Source organism: Macaca thibetana, chromosome 16, assembly GCF_024542745.1.
Source record: "Macaca thibetana thibetana isolate TM-01 chromosome 16, ASM2454274v1, whole genome shotgun sequence".
NCBI classification, from domain to species: Eukaryota; Metazoa; Chordata; class Mammalia; order Primates; family Cercopithecidae; genus Macaca; species Macaca thibetana.
In genome coordinates, this window is record NC_065593.1 from 56,331,564 (window position 1) to 56,354,620 (window position 23,057).

The 23,057-nt window shown below is 43.5% G+C and overlaps 1 protein-coding gene across 37 annotated transcripts in view; it reads left to right on the forward strand.

Annotated features, from left to right (window-relative positions):
• LOC126938910 (leucine-rich repeat-containing protein 37A2-like) overlaps positions 1-23,057 on the forward strand; it is a 197,904-nt gene that overhangs the window by 138,387 nt on the left and 36,460 nt on the right. For 5 of the 37 annotated variants that reach the window (XM_050763646.1, XM_050763620.1, XM_050763629.1 and 2 more), the window contains exon 2: positions 22,142-22,213. The exons of 26 other annotated variants lie outside the window; for them this stretch is intronic. Coding sequence is in view for 9 of the 11 variants with exons in the window: in XM_050763620.1 (XP_050619577.1) it covers positions 22,142-22,213 (72 nt within the window). In the remaining 2 variants the exon portion in view is untranslated. Of the gene's footprint in view, positions 1-14,987; positions 18,244-18,340; positions 19,600-19,764; positions 20,403-22,141; positions 22,214-23,057 lie in introns of those variants that run through there. 6 more of the 37 variants (XM_050763615.1, XM_050763627.1, XM_050763633.1 and 3 more) reach the window with 4 other exon arrangements.

Consider the following 23,057-nt stretch of genomic DNA (forward strand, 5'->3'; position numbering starts at 1 on the left):
ATCTAGATTAGTTAAATTAGAATCTGGTTTAAAAGCATTTAAAAAATAAACTTTATGAGGAAATATTTGTGAGGAAAAAGGACGCTTTTTTCCTTGAAGTGAGGTGTGTCATGTCTTTCTCAGACTAGGGTAGTACAAGTGGTTACATTGAAAAGTTTCCGTTTTTCTATGAATGCTTACTTATTGGAGAAGTAGGGTAGTATTATATTAAGCCAAATGTAAACCCACGTAGGCTGCCCTAACATAAACTGAAAAAGGTAATTACTTTTGCCCGATGGTCAGAATCGTTGCCAGACTTGTCCTGGGAGGCTGGCTGAAGAATGAAGGGAATGAATCAAGTGTCAGGTATTTATGTCTTATATGTAGAAAGGAATACACATCAATTCTTGCCAACTTAATTTTAGTACTTTTTTTTTTTTTTTTTTTGAGACAGATTCTTGCTCTGTCACCTAGGCTGGAGTGCAATGGTGCAATCTTGTCTCACTGCAACCTCCACCTCCCGGGCTCAAGTGATTCTCCTGCCTCAGCCTCCCAAGCAGCTGGGATTACAGGCGCTCACCAGCACGCCTGGCTAATGTTTGTATTTTTAGTCGAGATGGCGTTTCACCATGTTGGCCAGGCTGGTCTTGATCTCCTGACCTCGTGATCCGCCCACCTCGGCCTTCCAAAGTGCTGGGACTACAGGCGTGAGCCACCGCACCAGGCCTAGTACGTGTTTTATAGTAATACTTTTTACCTTAAGAAATCACATGTTGGTCTTTGTACCCAGAGCCGGTAATTGAAACATGGAGACTGGATTGCATACACCCCTGGAGGAAGTTTTTTCTGGTTAGACAGAGCTGAGACATTTTGGCAGGGCAGTTCAGCTAACTTTAAGTCCTATTTGAAGGCCTCGCAAGTAATATTTAGGATTGATGGTTGTGCCTATGCTGACTTAAATTACAATTTGTAGCTAGGGGTCCTTTAAAAAAATGTGTTTACTTTTGATACTTTTGTGACATTTTGTTTTTCTTTTTTTGGAGGAGTTTTGCTCTTGGTGCCCAGGCTGGAGTGCAATGGTACGATCTCGGCTCACTGCAACCTCCGCCTCCCAAGTTCAAGCAGTTCTCCTGCCTCACCCTCCCGAGTAGCTGGGATTATAGGCATGCGCCACCACGCCTGGCTAATTTTGTGTTTTTAGTAGAGACCTGGTTTCTCCACATTGGTCAGGCTGGTCTCGAACTCCCGACCTCAGGTGGATTGATCTGTCTACCTTGGCCACCCAAAGTGCTGGGATTACAGGCTTGAGCCACTGCGCCCGGCCCTATTTTGTTTTTTTTTAATGACACTTGGAGCCTACTGTGTGTCTACTTGTCCTGTCCGTATTTGAAATGATTAACTCTGTAGAGACAGTATTGAGCTTATTCCCCTGCAGCTCCTGTAACAGTGTTTCGCTCATAGCCGCTGCTCATCAAAGGTTGGTTGGATAAATTATTGTTAGTAGATGAGAACTTGTAATAGATGAAGTTTTGATAATTCTACAGCGGGTGTCATAACCCCTAAATATTTTGGATTTAGGAAACTAAAAATTGTCCTAATTGTTTTTTTTTTTTGTTGTTGTTGTTGTTCTTTTCTAATTGGGTTTTGATGGACAATTTGATCAGTGAATGTTTTTATTTTATTATTTATTTATTTTTTTGAGACAGAGTCTTGCTCTGTCGCCCAGGTTGGAGTACAATGGCTCGCATGATCTTGGCTCACTGCAACCTCTGCCTCCTGGATTCAACCAGTTCTCCTGCCTCCTCCCGAGTAGCTGGGACTACAGGTGCACGCTGCCACACCCAGCTAATTTTTTGTATTTTAGTAGAGACAGAGTTTCACCATGTTGCCCAGGCTGTTCTCGAACTCCTGAACTCAGGCAATCTGCCTGCCTCGGTCTCCAAAGTGCTAGGATTACAGGCGTGAGTCACCTCGCCCAGCCCAGTGCATGTTTTTCATTGCAAGAGTTACTTTGTTTTTGAGTTGCTATTTCATATTGCTTGCCAGGCATTGTCGTTTGTTGGCTGTGATATTAATTCAGATGTTTTTACCTTTTGCAGCACATTATTTGTTAAGATTATGGTAAAATGGATGTGACCTTTTTTTTCCTTATTTCTTCTAAAAACAAAAGGGGGTACATGTGCAGAACGTTCAGGTTTGTTCCATAGGTGTACGTGTCCCATGGTGGATTGCTGCACCTATTGACCCGCCCTCTAAGTTGCCTCCCCTCGACCCCTCCTCCCCCGGATATGAATGTCATTTTGAGTTCTAAACTTTTAGAACATGCCCACTTGTCTCGAATGAGTAACAGCGCGTGACAGTGAGTTGTTTAGGCTCAGTACTAGTTTCATTGGTTTTATAGTCTGTACTTCCTGGGTGGAGGGCTGTCAGGTAAATGTGTAGATGGAAGAAAAAAATTTTAGAAAAAATTTTAACACATTAAAAAGTATGACTGATGAATTTGAATCCTGTTGTACTGCGAAGGCTGAAAGAGGAATTTACTTTATTGGCAATTTAGAGTAATTTGATTAATTTTTATAGTTTACAGCCTTGGCTAAATTACTGACATGTGACATTCCTAACATGAGAAATAACTCACTCCTAATATAAGAAATAACTCAGTATTTTGTGGTTAATATAACTTACTACAAAGACATTAGTTGATATTACTAAAGTCATGAAAGGTTTATTTATTGAAGATTGTTTTCCTTTTATGGAAAAAATTCAAGGATGACAACTTTTTAGTATAAAATTGAAATCACCTAGTTTTGCTTAAGCTGAAGGCATATGGCTGAATAATGCTTTGATTAATTTATTTTGACTTTTAAAATTTAGGATTATTTCAGCCTGTAGGTTTTATGACGTTGCCAATATGATGAGAAGGATTGTATAGGAAGTGTTTTCAATAGCCATTTGGTAAAGTTCTGACAGCACTTTGAAATTAAGCATTTGCTAACTTTAAGAAATTATATGTAAAACAGAATTGTTCTTGTGTTTCAGTCTCAGTCTTGTGTGAGACTTCTGAGAATACTTACCTGGAATTTTAAAACTTGGAACCTCTAATGACTTCATAAAACAAAAGCCCTGGTGTTATCCTGGGAGAGTTAGTGATTTATGTCCTCTAAGGATTGTGACGGTGGAGATCAGTGGCAGAGATGCCATGAGTGAACCATAGATTTACCTCAAATAGAATTTCTCACTGGTTTGACAATATTTTTCCACCAGTGTCAACTTAATATCTTTTCAGTATAATTTCTGATTGCTACAGGCGAGGTACAAAGTACAGTGGGCATTTAAAGGAAGGCGAGATTATATACCCTGTTTAAGGGGATTGGTGTGGGTATAGGCTTCCTGGATGGGCTTGTGGAGAGTAAGGACAGGCAGATGGAGGGAGGGAGCGGGAGGGAGTGGTAGGCACTGATAGTAAAGTGTGGACAGTCTCAAGTAACTCGGTTTAACAAGAGCCTGAGTATGTGAATAGGAAATAAACGAATGCTTCCTTGTATGCTGTGTTGGGCAGTACCTAGAGGATCAGGCTATAGCAACTGTACTTTCCCCCTCATCTGTAGAATAAGGATGGGGCTAGACTGTGATCCTCAGACCTTTTCCCTCCTGAACACCCCGAGGGGATATGCTGTATTCCCAGCAGCACCATACGCAAACATGAAACAGAACCACATCAAATCACAGAGTTGCTGTTGAACCACTGGTGTAGCCCTTTCTCCCAAATTGAGAGAATTACTGGGGCAGTGGCCTGAAGCTCTCTCTCAAATCTATTTCATATCTGTTTAATTTTGGGTATGGGATGATCGGAAGATCTTGAAAGAGTGGGGTGTAATTTCAGGGGCATGCCACGAAGTTTAGCATAGCTTCTGTTCTGCAGGATGGATTGACAAGGACAAGATAGCTGGTGGGTTTTGTAGTTCTGAATGGAAGATCAGTCCAGGAGGTACTTTAGAGTTCTTCAGGCCTTGACACATAGAGTGTAGAGAGAGGAATGCATCACCTGTTTCTCCCTAAGAATGATAGTACTTTCAGTAACAATAGGGAGGTCAAGATTATAAGGGAAATTAATGACATCTGTTTTCAGGTATCAGTACCTCAAGAGGTTAAACATGAGAATTAAAATGAGAGCCAAAAGGGTTTTGAAAAAGTTGGGCAACATGATTTGTGAGTAGTCGAGAGGCGTGTCCTAGTTATGCAGTAATAAATAGTCTTGCATACAGTTCGTGCTTTGCTTTTCTTTCTTTCTTTTTTTTTTTTTTAAGACGGAGTCTCGCCCTGTGGTGGAGGCTGGAGTACAGTGGCACGATCTCGGCTCACTGCAAGCTCCGCCTTCCGGGTTCACGCCATTCTTCTGCCTCAGCCTCCCGAGTAGCTGGGACTATAGGCCCTGCCACCATGCCTGGCTAATATTTTTTTTTTGTATTTTTAGTAGAGACGGGGTTTCACCATGTTAGCCCGGATGGTCTTGATCTCCTGACCATGTTATCTGCCCACCTCGGCCTCCCAGAGTGCTGGGATTACAGGCGTGAGCCACTGTGCCTGGCCTTTTTTCTTTTTCTTTTTTTTTCCGAGGCGGAGTTTCGCTCTTGTTGCCCAGGCTGGAGTGCAATGGCGAGATCTCGGCTCACCGCAACCTCCGCCTCCCGGGTTCAAGCCATTCTTCTGCCTCAGCCTCCGGAGTAGCTGGGATGACAGGCATGTGCCACCATGCCCGACTAATTTTGTATTTCTAGTAGAGATGGGGTTTCTCCATGTTGGTCAGGCTGGTCTCAAACTTCGGACCTCACCTGATCCGCCCACCTTGGCCTCCCTAAGTGCTGGGATTACAGGCGTGAGCCACCGCGCCCGGCCAGTTTGTGCTTTTCTATTGTGCTCACCCAGGGGCGTGTTTGGAAGTTTGTATTGAAACGTGTATAACAGGACTGGGGATGTTAAGACCAGGAGCTCTGGTCTCTTCTGTTAGGTCCTCCTCTCCTCAGCCCTCAAGACCCCGTGTCTTCTCTTTGACTAAAGACCCGTAATGGTGGAGACATGGGGGTGAGAGAGTGGTAGTCATGGTGGGCAAGTGGTAATCTGGGTAACCCAGGAGCAAATCCTAGCTGATGCCCTTTTCTCTTCCTGCTCCTTAGCCAGGCTTGAATCCCTCCTCCTGGGAGATCTTCCCTGAGTCCTGTTGCGCACCTTGTTCTTCCTTTTCTTTGAGTGCCTGTTGACAGTGGCTATGATCTCAGCACTAGCTTAACACTGACACTAATTATTCTAATTTTTTTTTTTCTTTTGAGATGGAGTCTCACTCTGTCGCCAAGGCTGGAGTGTAGTGACACAATCTCAGCTCACTGCAACCTCCGCCTCCCGGGTTCAAGTGATTCTCCTGCCTCAGCCCTCTGAGTGGCTGGTACTACAAGCGCCTACCACCACACCTGGCTAATTTTTGTACTTTTTAACAGAGACAGGGTTTTACCATATTGACCAGGTGGCTCTTGAACTCCTGACCTAGTGATCCACCTGCCTCGGCTTCCCGAAGCGCTGGGATTATAGGCAGGAGCCACCGCGCCCGGCCTCTAATTTTTTTCATGCTTTTGGTTCTTTAACAAGATAAGCATGGGAGGCAGCATGTTTCTTAACTTAAAAAAAAAAATTTACACATTAAAATGCACTTTAAAAGATTGAAAGTGACCATATAGAAAGAATTAAAATGCACATAATTAAATATAATTATAATGTTTTAATTGTTTTGTCTGCTGGTATATATCTAAATTTTTTATATTTTTCTAGATATATTCAAATATTATTTTGCTATTGTCACATTTTAAAAACATTGACAGTAATAGTTAACATTTATTGAACATCTTTTAAATTGCTGAATGATTTTCAAGCAATATTTATGAAAATTCAATTTTTAAAAGGTAACAGCTTCATGGAGATGTAATTTACATATTGTAAAATGTACCCTTGTAAAGTATATACTTTAGTGTTTTTTTTAGCTTATTGACAGAGTTGTGCAACCATTAACACTACCTAATTCCAGCAAGTTTTTATGCCCCTGCAAAAGAAGCCCATACCTATAGCAGTCACTCCCTGTTCTTCACCTCCCTCCTGCTCACCCCCTGGCAGCCACTAATCTACTTTCATTCTCTGTTGATTTGCCTCTTATGGACATTTCTTATTAAGTGGAACCATATAATGTATGGCTTCTGTCATTTAGCCTAATGTTTTCAAGGTTTATGCATATCGTAGCATGTTTCAGTACTATATTTGAATAACACTTCATTGTATGGCTATACCACTTTTTTTTTTTTTTTCCTCATGGAGACAGGGTCTTGCAGTGCTCAAACTCCTGGGCTCAGGCTTCCTGCCTCAGCCTTCCAGCCTCCAGAGTAGCTAGGGTTACAGGCACACACCTCTGTGCCCAGAGACCATGTTTTGCTTATCCATTTCATAAGTTCATGAACATCTGAACTGTTTCCACTTTCTGGCTATTATGAATAATGCTGCTGAGTACATTTGTGTGCATGTTTTTATCTATACATATGTTTTCATTTCTCTTAGGTATATAACTAGGATTATTTGCTGGATTATTGCAAATTCAATTTTAATTTTTTTTTTTTTTTTGACACAGTCTCACTCTGTCACCCAGGCCAGAGTACAGTGGCATGACCATGGCTCACTGCAACCTCTGCCTCCTGGGTTCAAGCGATTCTCCTGCCTCAGTCTCCTGAATAGCTGGGACTACAGGTGTGTGCCACCATGCTTGGCTAATTTTTGTATTTTTAGTAGAAGGGGGTTTCACCGTGTTGGCCAGGCTGGTCTCGAACTTCTGACCTCAAGTGATCCACCTGCCTTGGCCTCCCAAAGTGCTGGGATTACAGGTGTGAGCCACTGCACCTGGCAGAAAATAATTCAGCAGTTAGAATGAATCCTTAATGATAGATTGGTTAGGCTGGGATGTGGTGAGGGGGAGAAAAGGAGTCAAGGATGAACTGACTTCTGAATCTCCTGTTTGAAATGTTTGTTCCCCGGTGCCATAAAGAAATAGCACGTGAACATTAATTTATTTAGTAAGGCCATTTTTACTTCCTGTAGAAAGGGTACACTCGCCAGCAGTTTTGCCACAAGAGTACACTGAACAAAGAAGACAGGGTCATTTATAACCTGACACGTCTACCCTACTGCTGTGTCCTGTTTCCATTGGCTGGAACGGGACCTCACATTCTGTATTTGTCCCGATCGGCTAGTAACTTAGAACTTTTTAAAAGGGGCAAAGGTAACTTAGTAACTTAGAACTTTTTAAAAGAGGCAAAGGTAGAGGGAAACAAAGGAAGGAGGAAGTAACTTGTGGAATGATGAGAAAGGTAAAAACACTTTTAAATAAGGAAGAGGAACAGGCTATGACCTAATGCTTGCTTGGACCAGTATAAGCAAGCCAGGGCAAATATTTAGGCTACATTGTGGGAGCTAAGAACATAAAGCACATTTATTTCTTTATTATGGCTAGCAGATATTTAAGAATGTTAGCACAGGTCTTTGAATAAATTTTGCTTCTAAGAGAAGTTACTATTTATTCCTAATTAGGGAGGAAAGTCTTTGGAGAGGAACCTTTACTTTTTACATCTCTCTTATTTCTCTTTTCCTTATTCACTCCTTATTTCTTCTCTTCATCTCAAATTGATCTAGATTTCTTTGTAGTTCCCACACACATAACTCCTAGTCACCCATCCATCACCTTCTCCAGCCTGCCGTCTCTGATCACCATTCCCTGTACCCCCAGGTGGGGCTGAGTTCCTTTGGTTCCCACCCCCTTAACCTCCAGGACCATGTGCATTAATTATTTCAGTTTCCAAATATTTGGGGATTTTTTAGATATCTTTCTGTTACTGATTTCTAATTTCATTTCATTTTGTTCAGAGAGCATACTTTGTATGACTTTAATTTTGCAAAACATTTTTAGAGGTTTGTTTTGTACCCCAAAATTTTATCAGTCTAAGGAATGTTCCATATGTAGTTGAAAAGAATTTTGTATTCTGCTTTTGTTAGGTGGAGTATTGCATGAATATCAGTTAGGTCAAGTTTGTTGATAGTGTTATTAAGATCTGTCTTTCTACTTGTTCTGTTGATCACTGAGAGAAGTGTTGAAGTCGACAGCTATTATGAAGGATTTGTCTGTTTCTCCTTGAAGTTCTCGCAATCTTCATGTATTTTGAGGCTCTGTATTCATGTATTTTGAGGCTTCTTCCTAAAGTCCATATACCTTTAGGAAGGATTGTTTTATCCTCTTACTTATTTAACCTCTGTATCTATATCTTTATCTGTTAAGACGTGGAACTGAAATGGCCTGTTAATGATCTGGCCCTTCCTTCATTACACCCTACTTTGGGCAGGGAATGTCCCATTCAGTCTCTGTAGTGCCTGGTTAAATCTCTTGAATGCAGTAGGCAGCACAGGTAATTGTGGAACTGAATGTTGAGTCAAAGCCTGAGGATTGTTTTCACCCTCTGTACTGTCCAGTATGGTAGCTGCTAGCCACATGTGGAGAGTTAAATTAATTGAAACTAGGCCAGGCCTGGTGGCTCACACCTGTAGTCTCAATACTTTGGGAGGCTGAGGTGGGAAATCACTTGAGGCAGCAGTTCAAGGTGAGCCTGAGCAACAAGGTTTTGTAAAAACCCTGTTTTCACAAAAGAATTAAAATAGTTGGGCATAGGATGGCGTGCCTGTAGTCCTACCTATTTGGGAGGCTGAGGTGGGAGGATTGCTTGAGGCCAGGAATTTGAGGCTCTAGTCATCTATGAACTGTGCCACCACACTCCAGCCTGGATGACAGGGTGAGAACCCATCTCTTAAAAAAAAAAATTAAGTAAAATGAAAACTTCAGTTTCTCCAGTGGCACCAGCTATTATACGTTCATTTCAAGTGCTCTGTATTCACGTGTATTGCACCACACAAATGTAGAGCATTTGGGGCATTTCACATCATTGCAGAAAGTTCCCCTGGACTCATTGTAGGCAGTCTGCCTCTGTTAGACTAGTGAGAATTTACCTAACATCTCTTTTTTTTCTAGCCTTGTATTTGCCCTAAATCCTGCACAGCTTGGGTAGCCCCAGCGATCTGGCTGAGTGAGGTCCTCCTTTGTGGAGACTCTGGGCCCTGCATTATTTGTGTATGTGATGGTACCGCATTTCTGCAATAAGATTTGGGGTCATGTGTGAGTTGACTTTCCATTATTTGTTGTTCTTTGTGGTAGGGTGAAGAGGCAGGCAGTTAACACATAATTAGAAAATCTGCCACAGTCCTGGTAAAATTAAGCTAAGAGTCATATATATAGGCCAGAAGGGAAGGAAGGATTAGGATTCAGAGACTTTTGGTTGAGAAATTAAATTTGATAACTCAAAGAGAATTTCAGTGTTATAAAAGTGTAAATGTTGATACACAAACTGAATTGTGAGATGTTAGTATGTCCTAGTGTGTCTGGATTCTCCTATATAAAACCTCTTTCTCAGGAGTCTCGGCCAAATTATCTATGGAACGCTAAGAAAGAGATTTGCTAAGAAAGTTATGCTTAGACTCCTCTCTACTCATGGATATGTTCTGTAATTCACACACTTGGGAAACGGCATGGCCATGTGATTCATACCCAATGTCAACATTCAGTAGGTGCAGTTTATGTATTTTACTAGAAATATGGCTTCCTGCTCGATTTCAGAATGTTCATAGTGCCTCTTTTGAGGTCTGTGTGTATATTTTATTTATAGACGTTAAAAAGTATTTCAGAAATGCATATATTAATCTGTGTGGAATTTATTTTGTCCCCGGACCAAGAAGTGGTCCAACACTTAAAACAGTGAATAACATCTTAGCCCATCCTAAAACAATCCTTCCTAAAGGTTTATGAACTTAATAACAGAGCCTCAAAATACATGAGGACTCAGAACTCCAAGGAGAACCAGACACATCCTTAACAATATTGTAGACTTCAACACTCTTCTCACAGTAATCAAGAGAACAAGTAGACAGAAAGAAAGTGCACTTTTCCGTGTTTTTGTAGACATCAAAATTATTTCACACACTTCTGAAAGTCTCATTCAGTAAGTTACTCATGTCTCCACCTTATGACTGTACTGTGCTTTCAAAGTGCTGTGCAAAGAATAAAAAGTTTTAAAGTGACTTTGCTGTAATTTCAGATACGTATTTGAACTTTTGAGTCTGAATTATCCAGGTGAAATGCATTGGATCTCTGATCCTCTGTAAACTGGGAAGATTACCTTCTTCCAGGTATGCTGGTTGTCCTTTACTGCCTTAATGGCATGAGTTGTGAATCTTCTCTGTGTCGGAAGAAACCTAACAGTGGAGATTGTTTATGGCAAGGGTCACAAATTTACATGCTCAGAAGGTTAGGACCCTCTGTAAGGTAAAGACATGAAGTGCCCCCTTCTTTATTAACACATAACTGCATTTGCTGATATCTATTTGCCTAGAATTCAGGCCCTTTTTGCTGTTACAGACAGCGCTGTCCTAAATGTGCTAGAGAAGTATCTTTAGTCACTTAAGCTGGTGTTTCTGTGGAGTAGGTTTCTAGGAGTGGGACTGGATTGTTGGGTTACAGTCTGTGCCATTTAGAAGACTGAACCAGATTATACTCTCAGCATCTGTTTGTTTTTAAACCTTCCCTAGTCTGTGCTTATGTGTTTTTCTTCTTTTGTTTTTTATTTATTTATTTTTTTTGAGATGGAGTCTGACTCTGTCACCCAGGATGGAATGCACCGGTATGATCTTGGCTCACTGCAACCTCCACCTCTGAGGTTCAAGCAGTTCGCCTGCCTCCTGCCTACCACCACACACAGCCAATTTTTAGTTGTTGTTTTTTTTTTAATTTTAAAAAAAATTTTTAGTAGAGACAGGGTTTCACCATGTTGCCCAGGCTGGTCTCAAACTCCTGACCTCAAGTGATCTGCCCATCTTGGCCTCTCAAAGTACTGGGATTACAGATGTGAGCCACTGTGCCCGGCCTCTTTTTGAGAATAGTCTTACTTTGTCGCCCAGGCTGGAGTGCAGTAGAATGATCTTGGCTCACTGCAACCTCTGCCTCCCAGTTCAAGCTATTCTTGTGCCTGAGACTCCCAAGTAGCTGGGATCACAGGTGTGTGCCACCACACTTGGCTAATTTTGTATTTTTAGTAGAGATGGGGTTTCACCACGTTGGCCAGGCTGTTCTTGAACCCCTGGCCTCCACCTGCCTTGGCCTCCTAAAGTGCTGGGATTACAGGCATGGGTCATCGTGTCTAGCCAATAAAACTTTTTTCGGTGAGTGATTCCAGCCCTTGATGCATAGGAGGGTGGGGTCTGTAGGAGTGTAGCCTTAACTGATGAATCTGAAAGCTCTGGGTGATGTGAGCATGTGCCAGGTTCCTGGCTTGTATCTGCCTCTAGTACTTCAGGAACTTCCCAACTAGATGGAGGCAGTAAAAATGGGCTCTGCCAGGATGTACCTGTAACAGAGCCATTCAGCCATACCCTTGTGCTGTCTGCCTTTAATCACGAAGATTATGAGCTAAGAATGTGGATGCATTTTTATTTTTTAAACATGTAGCAATTATCACTCAGATAGGCATCTTAAATCTATTTGTTTTGGTTGGATTTAAGACCGTTGTCATTCTTTATGAAAAGGAAGATAGTCCAGATTGCTATTCAGAAGGCTGTGTCAGATGCATTCCAGAGACTGTTGATTATGGTTCTAGGTAAAACTTTCTCAATCGTCATTGAAGTACTTCAGTTTCAATGAGCACATAAATGCATTTTGAAAAGTTAATTGGATAAAAATATCAATGGATAAAAATATCGATGGATAAAATACTCCCTAGTATGCTTTCATTTGCTAAATTATTTCACAGCAACAGGCTCAAATTTGTTCTTTGTGACATTTGTAGGAAAAATGACAGCAAATATTGTCCCTAGTTTATAGATGTGAAAGGACTTGCCTCAGTTCATACAGAAAATGTTTGAGGCAGGTCTACTTTAATTGCATGCCCATCATACAGAATAGTGATTATAAGCCTCGGACACATGGATTTGAGTCCTAACTCTGTCTCTTAGATTTTTTAATGCAATTTTAGATCTTATGGCCAGAGAGATTTGAAGATATTTAATATCTCTAAGCTGCAATCTTTATCTGCAAACTGGGGTTAGTAAGCCAGTCAAGCTTCTGGGGGATATTGTAAGACAAAATGAGATGACAAATGTCAAAACTCAGAACTGTACTTACAAGGTAAGCAGATAGAATATGCTGTTATTGTCATTGCTGTTTTCTCTCTGAATAAATACACTCTCAGCTGAAGAGTTTATTAGATTATGTTTTCTGAATCGAGAATTCTCTTCCCGCTTTCATTTCTGGCACTGACATATTGGCCAAATATGATTCTTATACAATAATCAGCTGCTTTGCTGTGAGCCTTGGAAGTGGTCGTGCTGTTGTATGGCATTGCTTGTATTCCCTGTTCCGTTCTACAGTGGTGCAGATGTCATAGCCTGTGCCCGAAGGAAACATGGTGTTTAGCAAAGAGTCCCTGAACGGAGTTGCTCTTCTGCTTCACAGCCCTGAAGGATTAGAGACTGAGAGATCCTGATTAAGTTACTACAGACTTTTATTTGCTTGTAAGAGGTGGCCATGATTGCTCTCAGCTTTCCAACCTGGGCAGCCCTTCTAGTGGAAGTGTTACTTCCTTGGTTATCAACTGTCAAGTCTGAGTAACAACCTTTAATAACGAAGCTAAATGTGTGGGTTGTCCCCCTCTCCCTAGTATGCAGAGGTATCCTTTGCACACACTCAAAACTTCTTAGACCAAAAGCCCTTATAGCTGTAGTTTTCCTTGAAGGAAATTGTATTGTCTATAGAGTACGTGGGCCATTTTCTTCCCATAAAATGTTCGAATGTTCTCTCTCTCTGAGGGTTTGTTCATTGTATCTGGTGGCATTTTGGTTCTCAGGGAGTAGACACCTAGCTGTGCTTCTAACGTGAAGTGTCTACTAGCCCCGTGGTCTCTGTTTTGGATTTGAACTTACTTCAGCCCCCCACCTGATGCCTTACCATTTAATCATATTGCGATTCAACATTTTTGTTTCCACATTTCTTATTTCCTATGTTATTATTCCTTAGTTCCTATCTGTAACATCGTAAAGTACTTTGACCCAAAAACAGTTAATATTTCACACATATGTTAAAAACTGAGGTGTGAGACTGGACATGGTGACTCACACCTGAAATCTCAGTACTCTGGGAGGCCAAGACAGAAGGATCACTTCAAGCCAGGAGTTCGAGACCAGCCTGGAAAACAAAGTGGGATCATGTCTCTAAAAAAGAGAATTAGCTGGGCACAGTGGTGTAGTCCCTGATATTCTGGAGGATGAAGCAGGAGGATGACTTGAGCCCAGGAATTCCAGGCTACAGTGAGCTACAATAGTGCCACTGTACTCCAGCCTGGGTGACAGAGTGAGACCCTGTCTCCAAAGAAAGAAAAAAAAAAAAGAAGAAAGAAAAAAAAATCGAAGTGCATGATGAGGAGATGAGGAAACCCAGGAAAATGCTCTTATTTTCTGCTTTTAGAAACCAAAAGAATGTCTCATTGTGGGCTGCTACCATTATATGCGGGACATTTTAGAATGAAAAAGATTCTGAATTGATCTTTGCTAACTTTATTTCAGAAAGTAGTAAAATAGTTGTGGCATACAGACCCAGTGAAGAGATTGTAGATGTCAGATGGGAAGAAGAACTACACGGTTTAATTCAAGTATGTGGAGATAAAAACTCAGGAGTAACAGGGCCGGGTGCAGTGGCTCACACCTGTAATGTCAGTGCTTTGGGAGGCCAAGGCGGGAGGATCACCTGAGGTCGGGAGTTCAAGACCAGCCTAACCAACATGGAGAAATGGTGGCGCATGCATATAATCCCAGCTACTCAGGAGGCTGAGGCAGGAGAATCGCTTGAACCCGGGAAGCGGAGGTTGCAGTGAGTCGAGATCACGCCATTGCACTCCAGCCTGGGCAACAAGAGTGAAACTCCATCTCAAAAAACAAACAGGCTGGGCGCGGTGGCTCACACCTGTAATCCTGGCACTTTGGGAGGCAGAGGTGGGCGGATCATGAGGTCAGGAGTTCAAGACCAGCCCGGCCAACATGGTGAAACCCTGTCTCTACTAAAAATACAAAAATTTGCCAGGTGTGGTGGCAGGCCCCTGTAATCACCGCTACTTGGGAAGCTGAGGCAGGAAAATCACTTGAACCCATGAGGCAGAGGTTGCAGTGAGCCGAGATCATTCCACTGCACTCCTGTCTGGGTGACAGAGCAAGACTCCGTTTTGAGAAAGAAAATAAATAAATAAATAAAAACAACTCAAGGGTCAGATAACATATCCAGTATAACCATAATTCAAAATAAGCAGCAGAATTTGGAGGATAATTTCCTTCATTCTCAGGAAAATGTGAAACTCCGAAACTGCTTTTTGAGTGCAGGGTATTTCTGGGGCTTTTCCTAAAGTCTTGACCCTTGGCTCTTTCCCCTTATTTGGAGTTTGGAGACAGAACTGAGGACTGTGTTACTACAGCTGTGGACATAGGAGAGGGGTTAGTCTCCCCCGGCCCCAGGAGTAAGGGAAGCTGGGCTGCTTGAACACAGGCCTTTTTAGAACTCCCTTCAAACAGAATCCCAGAGATGTGGGGAGATGTAAGTGGCCTTAAGACTGATTGTACTACAGCTTTTGAAAACGATAATGCCTTTCAAATATGGCTTATTACCTGGATCTCAGTATCTCCCATGTACCTTGGGTGGAATATTTTGCTGAAGATCTTTCTGTGAATCATTTACAATCGTGTGCTGCAAAGCGAAGTTTAGGTCAACAATAGACCACATATATGATGGTGGTTCTATAAGAGTATAATGGAGCTATCCCTATACAGGTATACCATTTTTATCCTTTTTTATTTTATTATTATTATTATTATTATTTTTTGAGATGGAGTCTCACTCTGTTGCCCAGGCTGGAGTGCAGTGGTGCAATCTCAGCTTACTGCAACCTCCACTTCCCGGGTTCAAATAATTCTCCTACCTCAGCCTCCTGAGTAGCTAGGATTATAGGCACGCACCACCACACTCAGCTAATTTTTGTATTTTTAGTAGAGACTGTTTTTTGCCATGTTGGCCAGGCTGGTCTCAAACTTCTGACCTCAGGTGATCCACCTACCTCAGTGTCCCAAACTGCTGGGATTACAGGCGTGAGCCACTGCACCGGCCCCCATTTTTATCTTTTATACAGTATTTTAACTGTACCTTTTCCAGGTTTACATACACAAATACCTGCCATTGTGTGACAGTTGCCTTTAGTATTCAGTACAGTAACAAACAGTACAGGTTTGTAGCCTAGGAGTCGTAGGCCATACCACATAGCCTAGGTGTGCTGTGGGTTATACCACCTAGGTTTGTATAAGTATACGCCATGATGTTAGCACAATGGTGAAATCACCCAATGACACATTTCTCAAGCTCCTCACATGGCAAGCAACGCATGACTGCATATGAAAGCTCTTAAATAGGGATTGTCTAAATCTCAAAACAGTAATTTACTACATATGGAATGTTTCTTTATTAAAAAAAAAAAGCAAAAGTATCATTTCAGTGGGAACTTAACTTGAGGCTACAGTGTTTTATTTAACTTTCACCCCAAAGTTGTGAAGTGTTTTGAAGTTTTTCCCTGTAAAATAATTATTTTAATTCAATTTAAATAAAACCCACCAAGGAAGCTTTAAGCTTTAAGAAGTCTAGCTTCCTGTGAAATATTAGAGGAAGTCAGCACTGATTTCAGGAATCTGATTATAACAATAGATCCATGCCTAAATGAGGCGAATCTTGGAATCTCTTCAATTTTAGTTTAGTTTTTTGAGACGGAGTTTCTCTCCTGTTGCCAAGGCTGGAATGCAATGTTGTGATCTCGGCTCACTGCAACCTCTGCCTCCCAGGTTCAAGCGATTGTCCTGCTTCAGCCTCCCGAGTAGCTGAGATTACAGGTATGCACCACCACACCTGGCTAATTTTGTATTTTTAGTACAGATGGAGTTTCACCATGTTAGTCAGTCTGGTCTCAAACTTCTGACCTCAGTGATCCACTCACCTTGGCCTCCCAGAGCTCTGGGATTATGGGTGTGAGCCACTGTGTACGGCCCCCCTTCAATTTAAAAACCATCACTATGCACCCTATGCCTCTGCTAGGCACTGGAATAAGATGAAGCATCTTGGAGTTTACATGCTGGTAATTGTGCCAGACAGTAATAAAATAGGTAAGAATGGCTGTGGGGGAAGTCAGCTGTGTTCTAGTTACAGTCGCATTTCAGGAAATTATTTAACATGTTGACTTTAACAACCTAAGCCTCTTCTCCATGTGTGCACACAGGGTAGATCTCTGAAAGGTGGCGCTGTAACTTCTAGGGTAATGGCTGTGTTGAGTCAAGGCAGGATGACAGTTCAGCCTAAATGACTGTCATGTGCGTGGTGCCTGCCACCCTAACTGGCACCCATTTTGCAGGTCATTTGCTCTCCCTGGAAGGAAGAGTATTCTCGAATTTCACCTTGAAGGAGGAAGAATTCAGGCTACCAGAACTGGACTAGCACTTCTTCCTTGGGAAGCTCTGCCGCGCCCCCACCCCACACCACCCCACCCCACAACACCACAGCAGGCCGCTGGAGTCGTGGGACCACCTGGGTCTATGGACCAAATCCTTCCTCACTAAGGGGAGGGGAGGGGTGTTCCGGCCGGGCAGGGTGGGAAGGCTGCTTGGGTGGGATTGTGACATAAGAGTGCCCTGGTGACATGGAACAGATCTGTGGCATAAATAAAGGTGTCATAAACACAGGGCGGGGCGCACGCTTATAAGGGGCAGGAGCCTCTCAGGGCTGCCAGAATGGCTCCCGCTCAGTGCGCGGCGCCAGCCTGTATCATGTCCCAGCTGCGTTTCTGGGGCCCATGGCCCCTCCTCACGTGGCAACTATTGTGTCTACTAGTCAAGGAGGCTCAGCCTCTGGAGTGGGTCAAGGACCCGCTCCAGCCGACTTCTAACCCCCTGGGGCTGCCTGAGCCCCGGTCTTCCCGCTCCTCCCATCTCCCATGGGAATCTCCCCATGCGCCCACTCCCCCGGCAGACCCCGGGGACTTTGATTACCTGGGGCCCTCTGCTTCCTCGCAGATGTCGGCCCCACCCCGGGAATCGACTGAAAATTTGGTTCCATTCCTGGACACAGATTCAGCTGAAGAGCTGCCCCTGGGGCCAGAGCAGTTCTCCGCTGCACACCAGGATTTAAATGACAAGCTGACTCCGGAAGAAAGGCTCCCAGAGGTGGTCCCACTGCTGGACGGGGATCAGAACCAGACCCTAGTTCAGCTTCCTCGCCTCAAAAGTAAGGTTCCAACTGCAGATCTAGATCGGGCTGCAGGTCATCAGGCAGATGAAATACTTGTTCCGCTAGACAGTAAGATTTCAAAACCAACCACATTTATTGTTTCGCCCAAGAACCTGAAGAAAGATCTAGCTGAGCGTTGGAGCCTTGCTGAGATTGTTGGAATTCCACACCGATTATCCAAACCTCAGCGTGAGAAACAGACTTTGCAGGATGAATATTCGAGTATGGACACACTGTATCCTGGCAGCCTGCCTCCAGAACTCCGGGTGAACTCAGATGAGCCTCCAGGGCCCCCTGAGCAAGTTGGACTTTCTCAATTCCATCTAGAGCCGGAAACTCAAAATCCAGAGACACTTGAAGGCATCCAATCCTCTTTACTCCGGCAAGAAGCCCCAGGGCAGCTTCCACAGCTCCCTGAGGAGGAAGAACCTTCTTCCACCCAGCAGGAGGCCCCAGCTCTGCCTCCAGCATCCTCTATGGAGAGTCTAACTCTACCGAATCGTGAGGTGACAGTTCAGCCTCTAGGTGAGGATCAAGCTCATTATAACTTGCCCAACATTACAGTTAAACCTGCAGATGTGGAGGTTACCATAACTTCAGAGGCTGAAAACGAGACAGAATCTTCCCAAGCCCAGCAGGAGGCCCCAGTTCAGTTTCCAGAGGAGGCGGAACCTTCTGCAACCCAACAGGAGCCCCCAACTGAGCCTCCAGGTCCTCCTATAGAGGCTGAACTTTCCCCCAGTGAGCAGGAGCAGCCAGCTCAGCCTTCGGAGTCTTCTGGGGAGGTTGAATCTTCTCAGACTCAGCAGGAGACCCCAGCTCAGCCTCCAGAAGAGATGGAGCCATCTGCAATCCAAGAGGAGGCCCCAACTGAGCTTCCAGGTCCTCCTATAGAGGCTGAACTTTCCCCCAGTGAGCAGGAGCAGCCAGCTCAGCCTTCTGAGTCTTCTGGGGAGGTTGCATCTTCTCCAGCCCAGCAGGAGGCCCCAGCTCAGCCTCCAGAACATCATGAAGTCACAGTTTCACCTCCTGGTCACCATCAGACTCAGCATTCAGATTTGTCCAGTGTCTCTGTTAAGCCTCCAGATGTGCAGCTCACCATAGCAACAGAGCCTAGTGCAGAGGTGGGAACTTCTCCAGTCCTCCAGGAGGCTACAGCTCAGCTCTCAGGGCCAGGTAATGATGCAGAACCTCTCGCCATCCAGCACGGGGGCCCACCTCTGCCTCCAGAGTCACTGGAAGAGGCTGGACCTTCAGCAATTCAACAGGAGACTTCAGTTCAATCTCCGGAACCTGTTAATAGTGAGAACCCCTCTCCAACCCAGCAGGAGGCTGCAGCTGAGCATCCACAGACCGCTGAGGAGGGTGAGTCTTCTCTAACCCAGCAGGAGGCCCCAGCTCAGACTCCAGAGCTCCCTAATGTAGTTGTAGCTCAACCTCCAGAGCATTCAAACCTGACTCAAGCCACAGTTCAACCTTTGGACCTGGGGATTACCATCACTCCAGAACCCATTACGGAGGTTGGACATTCTACACCTCTGAAGATGACTTTCGTTCCTCCAAAGCAACTTAAGGTGACACTTCCACATCCAGACCAGGTTCAGACTCAGTATTCACACCTGACTCAAGCCACAGTTCAACCTTTGGACCTGGAGTTTACCAGCACTCCAGAATCCACGACAGAGGTTGAACTTTCTCCAACCATGCAGGAGACCCCAACTCAGCCTCCTAAGAAAGTTGTACCCCAACTTCGAGTATATCAAGAGGTAGCAATTCCAACAGTAGGTCTGGATGAAGCTCAGCATCCAATGTCACCCAGCGTCACAGTTCAACCTTTGGACCTGAGACTTACCATCACTCCAGAACCCACTACGGAGGTTGTACCTTCTACAGCCCTGAAGAAGACTCTAGTTCCTCCAGAGCATCCTAAGGTGACACTTCCACATCCAGACCAGGTTCAGACTCAGTATTCACACCTGACTCAAGCCACAGTTCCACCCTTGGATCTGGGGTTTACCAGCACTCCAGAATCCACGACAGAGGTTGAACCTTCTACAGCCCTGACGACTACAGCTCCTCCTCCAGAACACCCTGAGGTGACACTTTCACCTTCAGGCAAAGGTCAGGCTCAGCATTCACACCTGACTCAAGCCACATTTCAACCTTTGGACCTGGGACTTACCATCACTTCAGAACCCACTACGGAAGTTGGACATTCTACACCCCTGAAGCTGACTCTAGTTCCTCCAAAGCATCCTAAGGTGACACTTTCACATCCAGACCAGGTTCAGACTCAGCATTCACACCTGACTGAAGCCACAGTTCAACCTTTGGACCTAGGGTTTACCAGCACTCCAGAATCCACGACAGAGGTTGAACCCTCAACAACCCTGACGACTACAGCTCCTCCTCCAGAACACCCTGAGGTGACACTTTCACCTTCAGACAAGGGTCAGGCTCAGCATTCACACCTGACTCAAGTCACAGTTCAACCTCTGGCCCTGGAGCTTACCATAACTACAGAACCTACTACAGAGGTTAAACCATCTCCAACCACAGAGGAGACCTCAACTCAGCCTCCAGACCCGGGGCTTGCTGTAACTCCAGAGCCCACTACAGAGACTGGACATTCTACAGCCCTGGAGACGACTACAGCTGCTCATCCAGACCAGGTTCAGACTCTGCATCGAAAACTGACTGAAGTCACAGTTCCACGTACTGAACTAGAACCTACTCAAAATTCATTGGTGCAGTCTGTAAGTTATGCCCAAAATAAGACTTTAACTGCACCAGAGGAACAGAAGGCCTCCACAAGCACCAACATATGTGAGCTCTGTACCTGCGGAGATGAGACACTGTCATGTATTGATCTCAGCCCAAAGCAGAGGCTCCGCCAAGTGCCTGTGCCAGAGCCCAACACCTACAATGGCACCTTCACCATCTTGTAAGGATCACCTTTCCCCAATTGTCCTCTGTGTCCTGCCTGACGTGGCAGCCTTTTCCTGGAGGCCTTCCTGGCTTTCTTTATCTCCCCAAGCCATCCTGACAACTGACTTTCTGCTTTCACCTATGCTTGTCAATTCTCCTTTCTCCTCATTCTCCTTTAATGTTAGGCCCCTTCTCCAGTCTTTAACTTTTACTCTAGCCTTTTACTCGTTTTCTCATCCATTTTTATTTAGCTCCATCACATCATTGCTTAACCGCCGCGCTCCTCCCATTTTTGCTTCACCCTCTTTACAGCAGCCTGTCCCTCTCCCGATCTCAGTGATGAGGCTCTAAGTGGTTAAGAGTTGATTCCGGAGCCAGGCTGCCTGGGGTTGAACCCAGGTCTGTTTATTAGGTTGGAGACCCAGAGCAAGTTATTCTGCTCTGTGACTCAATTTCCTCACCTTTCAACTGGGGGTTATGCCAGTTCCCATTTCATAGGATTGTTGTGAAATGTAGGTGAGTGAATATATGAAACACTTCATCAGTGCCTAGCATATGTAGGAGTGTTGGCTGTTAACATGATTACTTGAGAGTCCTTTAGTTTTGTGCAGAACTCATCGTTGTCCCTAGGTTTCTATATGTAGCACTCGTTGTGTGTCAAACCCAGGGTCAAGTATGCTACTGTCTCCAGAACATGAAAATGATAGGAGGGAAGAAAGAGAATAGGCATAAAAAGGGAGGTATATATAATTAAGTACTAAAAGATAATGCAGACCATGGGTGCTAGAATTTGCCAGAATCTGTGATCCTTGAGGTGTGGAGATCAGGGAAAGCTACATGGATAAGCTAAAATTTTACTTGGGTCTTAAAGAGTAACTATAATTTGTTAAATAGAAAAAAAATAGGAGTACAGTCTAGGCAAAGGCATGGCTACAGGTATGGTTGGAATTTAGTAGACCATTCTGGCTGCAAAGAATTAGATGAGGGAACAGTGAAGATATGATTATGTAAAACCTTGACTATCAGCTATAGGAGTTTGAAAGTTACACAGTGAGGTATGGAAAGCCATTGAAAGTTTCCAAGCAAGAGAGATTAAATGATTAAAATAGGAGGATTATTTTATTTTATTATTTTTTTTTGCTTTACGTTCAAGTGTAGACATGCAAAGGATTATTTTAGAATCCATATGTAGAGTGCCCAAAAGGAAAAGCTTATTTCAGGGAGACAGAATAGAAAGGTCTCACAAAATGTAGGAGTAAAGTGTGAAGGGGCCAAATGAGGTCGGTTGTAATAAGAGTGGAAAGAAAAAGCCTAGGATGTTTCAGCAGAGGGCAAAGCTTTGGTGCTACCTGGCATAGGGTTTCTTTCTGCTTATTTATTGATAGTGATAAGCTTTTGCCCATTTTTCTGTTGAATTATTTACCATTTTTGTGTTGATTTGTAGGAGTTTGTTTAAACACATAAGTGCTTTTGGATAAAATACTTACATTCAAAGTAATTAACTGGCACTGTTTGTCCAAGAGATGGGACGGATAGGAAGTTAAGCTTCCAGGAGATGCCTCATCATTTGTGCCAGTGGCCCCGCATTGTTTCTTGATGAATTGTGCAAACTGGGAAGCTGATAGCTCTGGAAATAAGAAAGCAGGTGTTATTTTCTGTAACTGAATATCCCCAACAAGGTTGCCATGATTCTTTTATTTATCCTGTTCATTTTTGTCCTACCTATTCAAGGATATAAACTGTGTTTCTTCACAGAAATTTCCAAGGAAACTATATTTCGTACATTGATGGAAATGTATGGAAAGCATACATTTGGACCGAGAAACTGTGAGTATATTCTCTCCAAATTTGACAAAAAACTAACTGCATTGTAAGATCCTTCTTGGTCCAGAATTTTGAGGTCTGAGAAATTTCTCCTTCATACCCGAAATCAGCCACTGTTGATGGCAATCCTATGATTATTTAAAAATTAAATTTGGTAGGCTCTCTTTAAAATAAGAGGCAATTTAAATTTATTTTCTATCACACAAATAATACATGGTTATATTCCTTTTTGTCCTCTTTTTTTTTTTTTTTTTTTTCAGAGACAGGGTTTTAATTTGTCCCCGGGCTGGAGTGCAGTGGCACAATCACATCTCACTGCAGCCTTCACCTCCCAGGCTCAAGTGATCCTCCCACCTCAGCCTCCCAAGTAGCTGGGACCACAGGTGCATGCCACCACGCCCACCTAATTTTGTATTTTTTTTGTAGAGACAGGGTCTTCCTATGTTGCTTAGTCTGATCTTGAACTCCTTGGCTCAAGTGATCCTCCCACTTGACCTCTTAAAGTGCTCATATTACAGGCGTGAGCCACCACCCCTGGTCCATGATTCTATTTTTAATGTATAAAAATGTAGTAACAGGTATAACAAAAACCCTCCTTGTGCCCTACTCCCTCATCCCTGAGGCAATGCTACTCTGCATTTAGTGTACATCCTTCCAGACTTTTTCCCATTTGCCTACATACATATTTACAGAAAGCAAAATAGATTTGTTGTGTGGTTTTAAAATTTTTTTTTATTTACATAAATGGTAACATCTTGCAACTTGATTCTTTCACTTCATAATATGCCTTAGATTTGTTTCCTTCCCAGTACTCAGAGGGTCACCCCATTCATTTAAACTCCTGCAT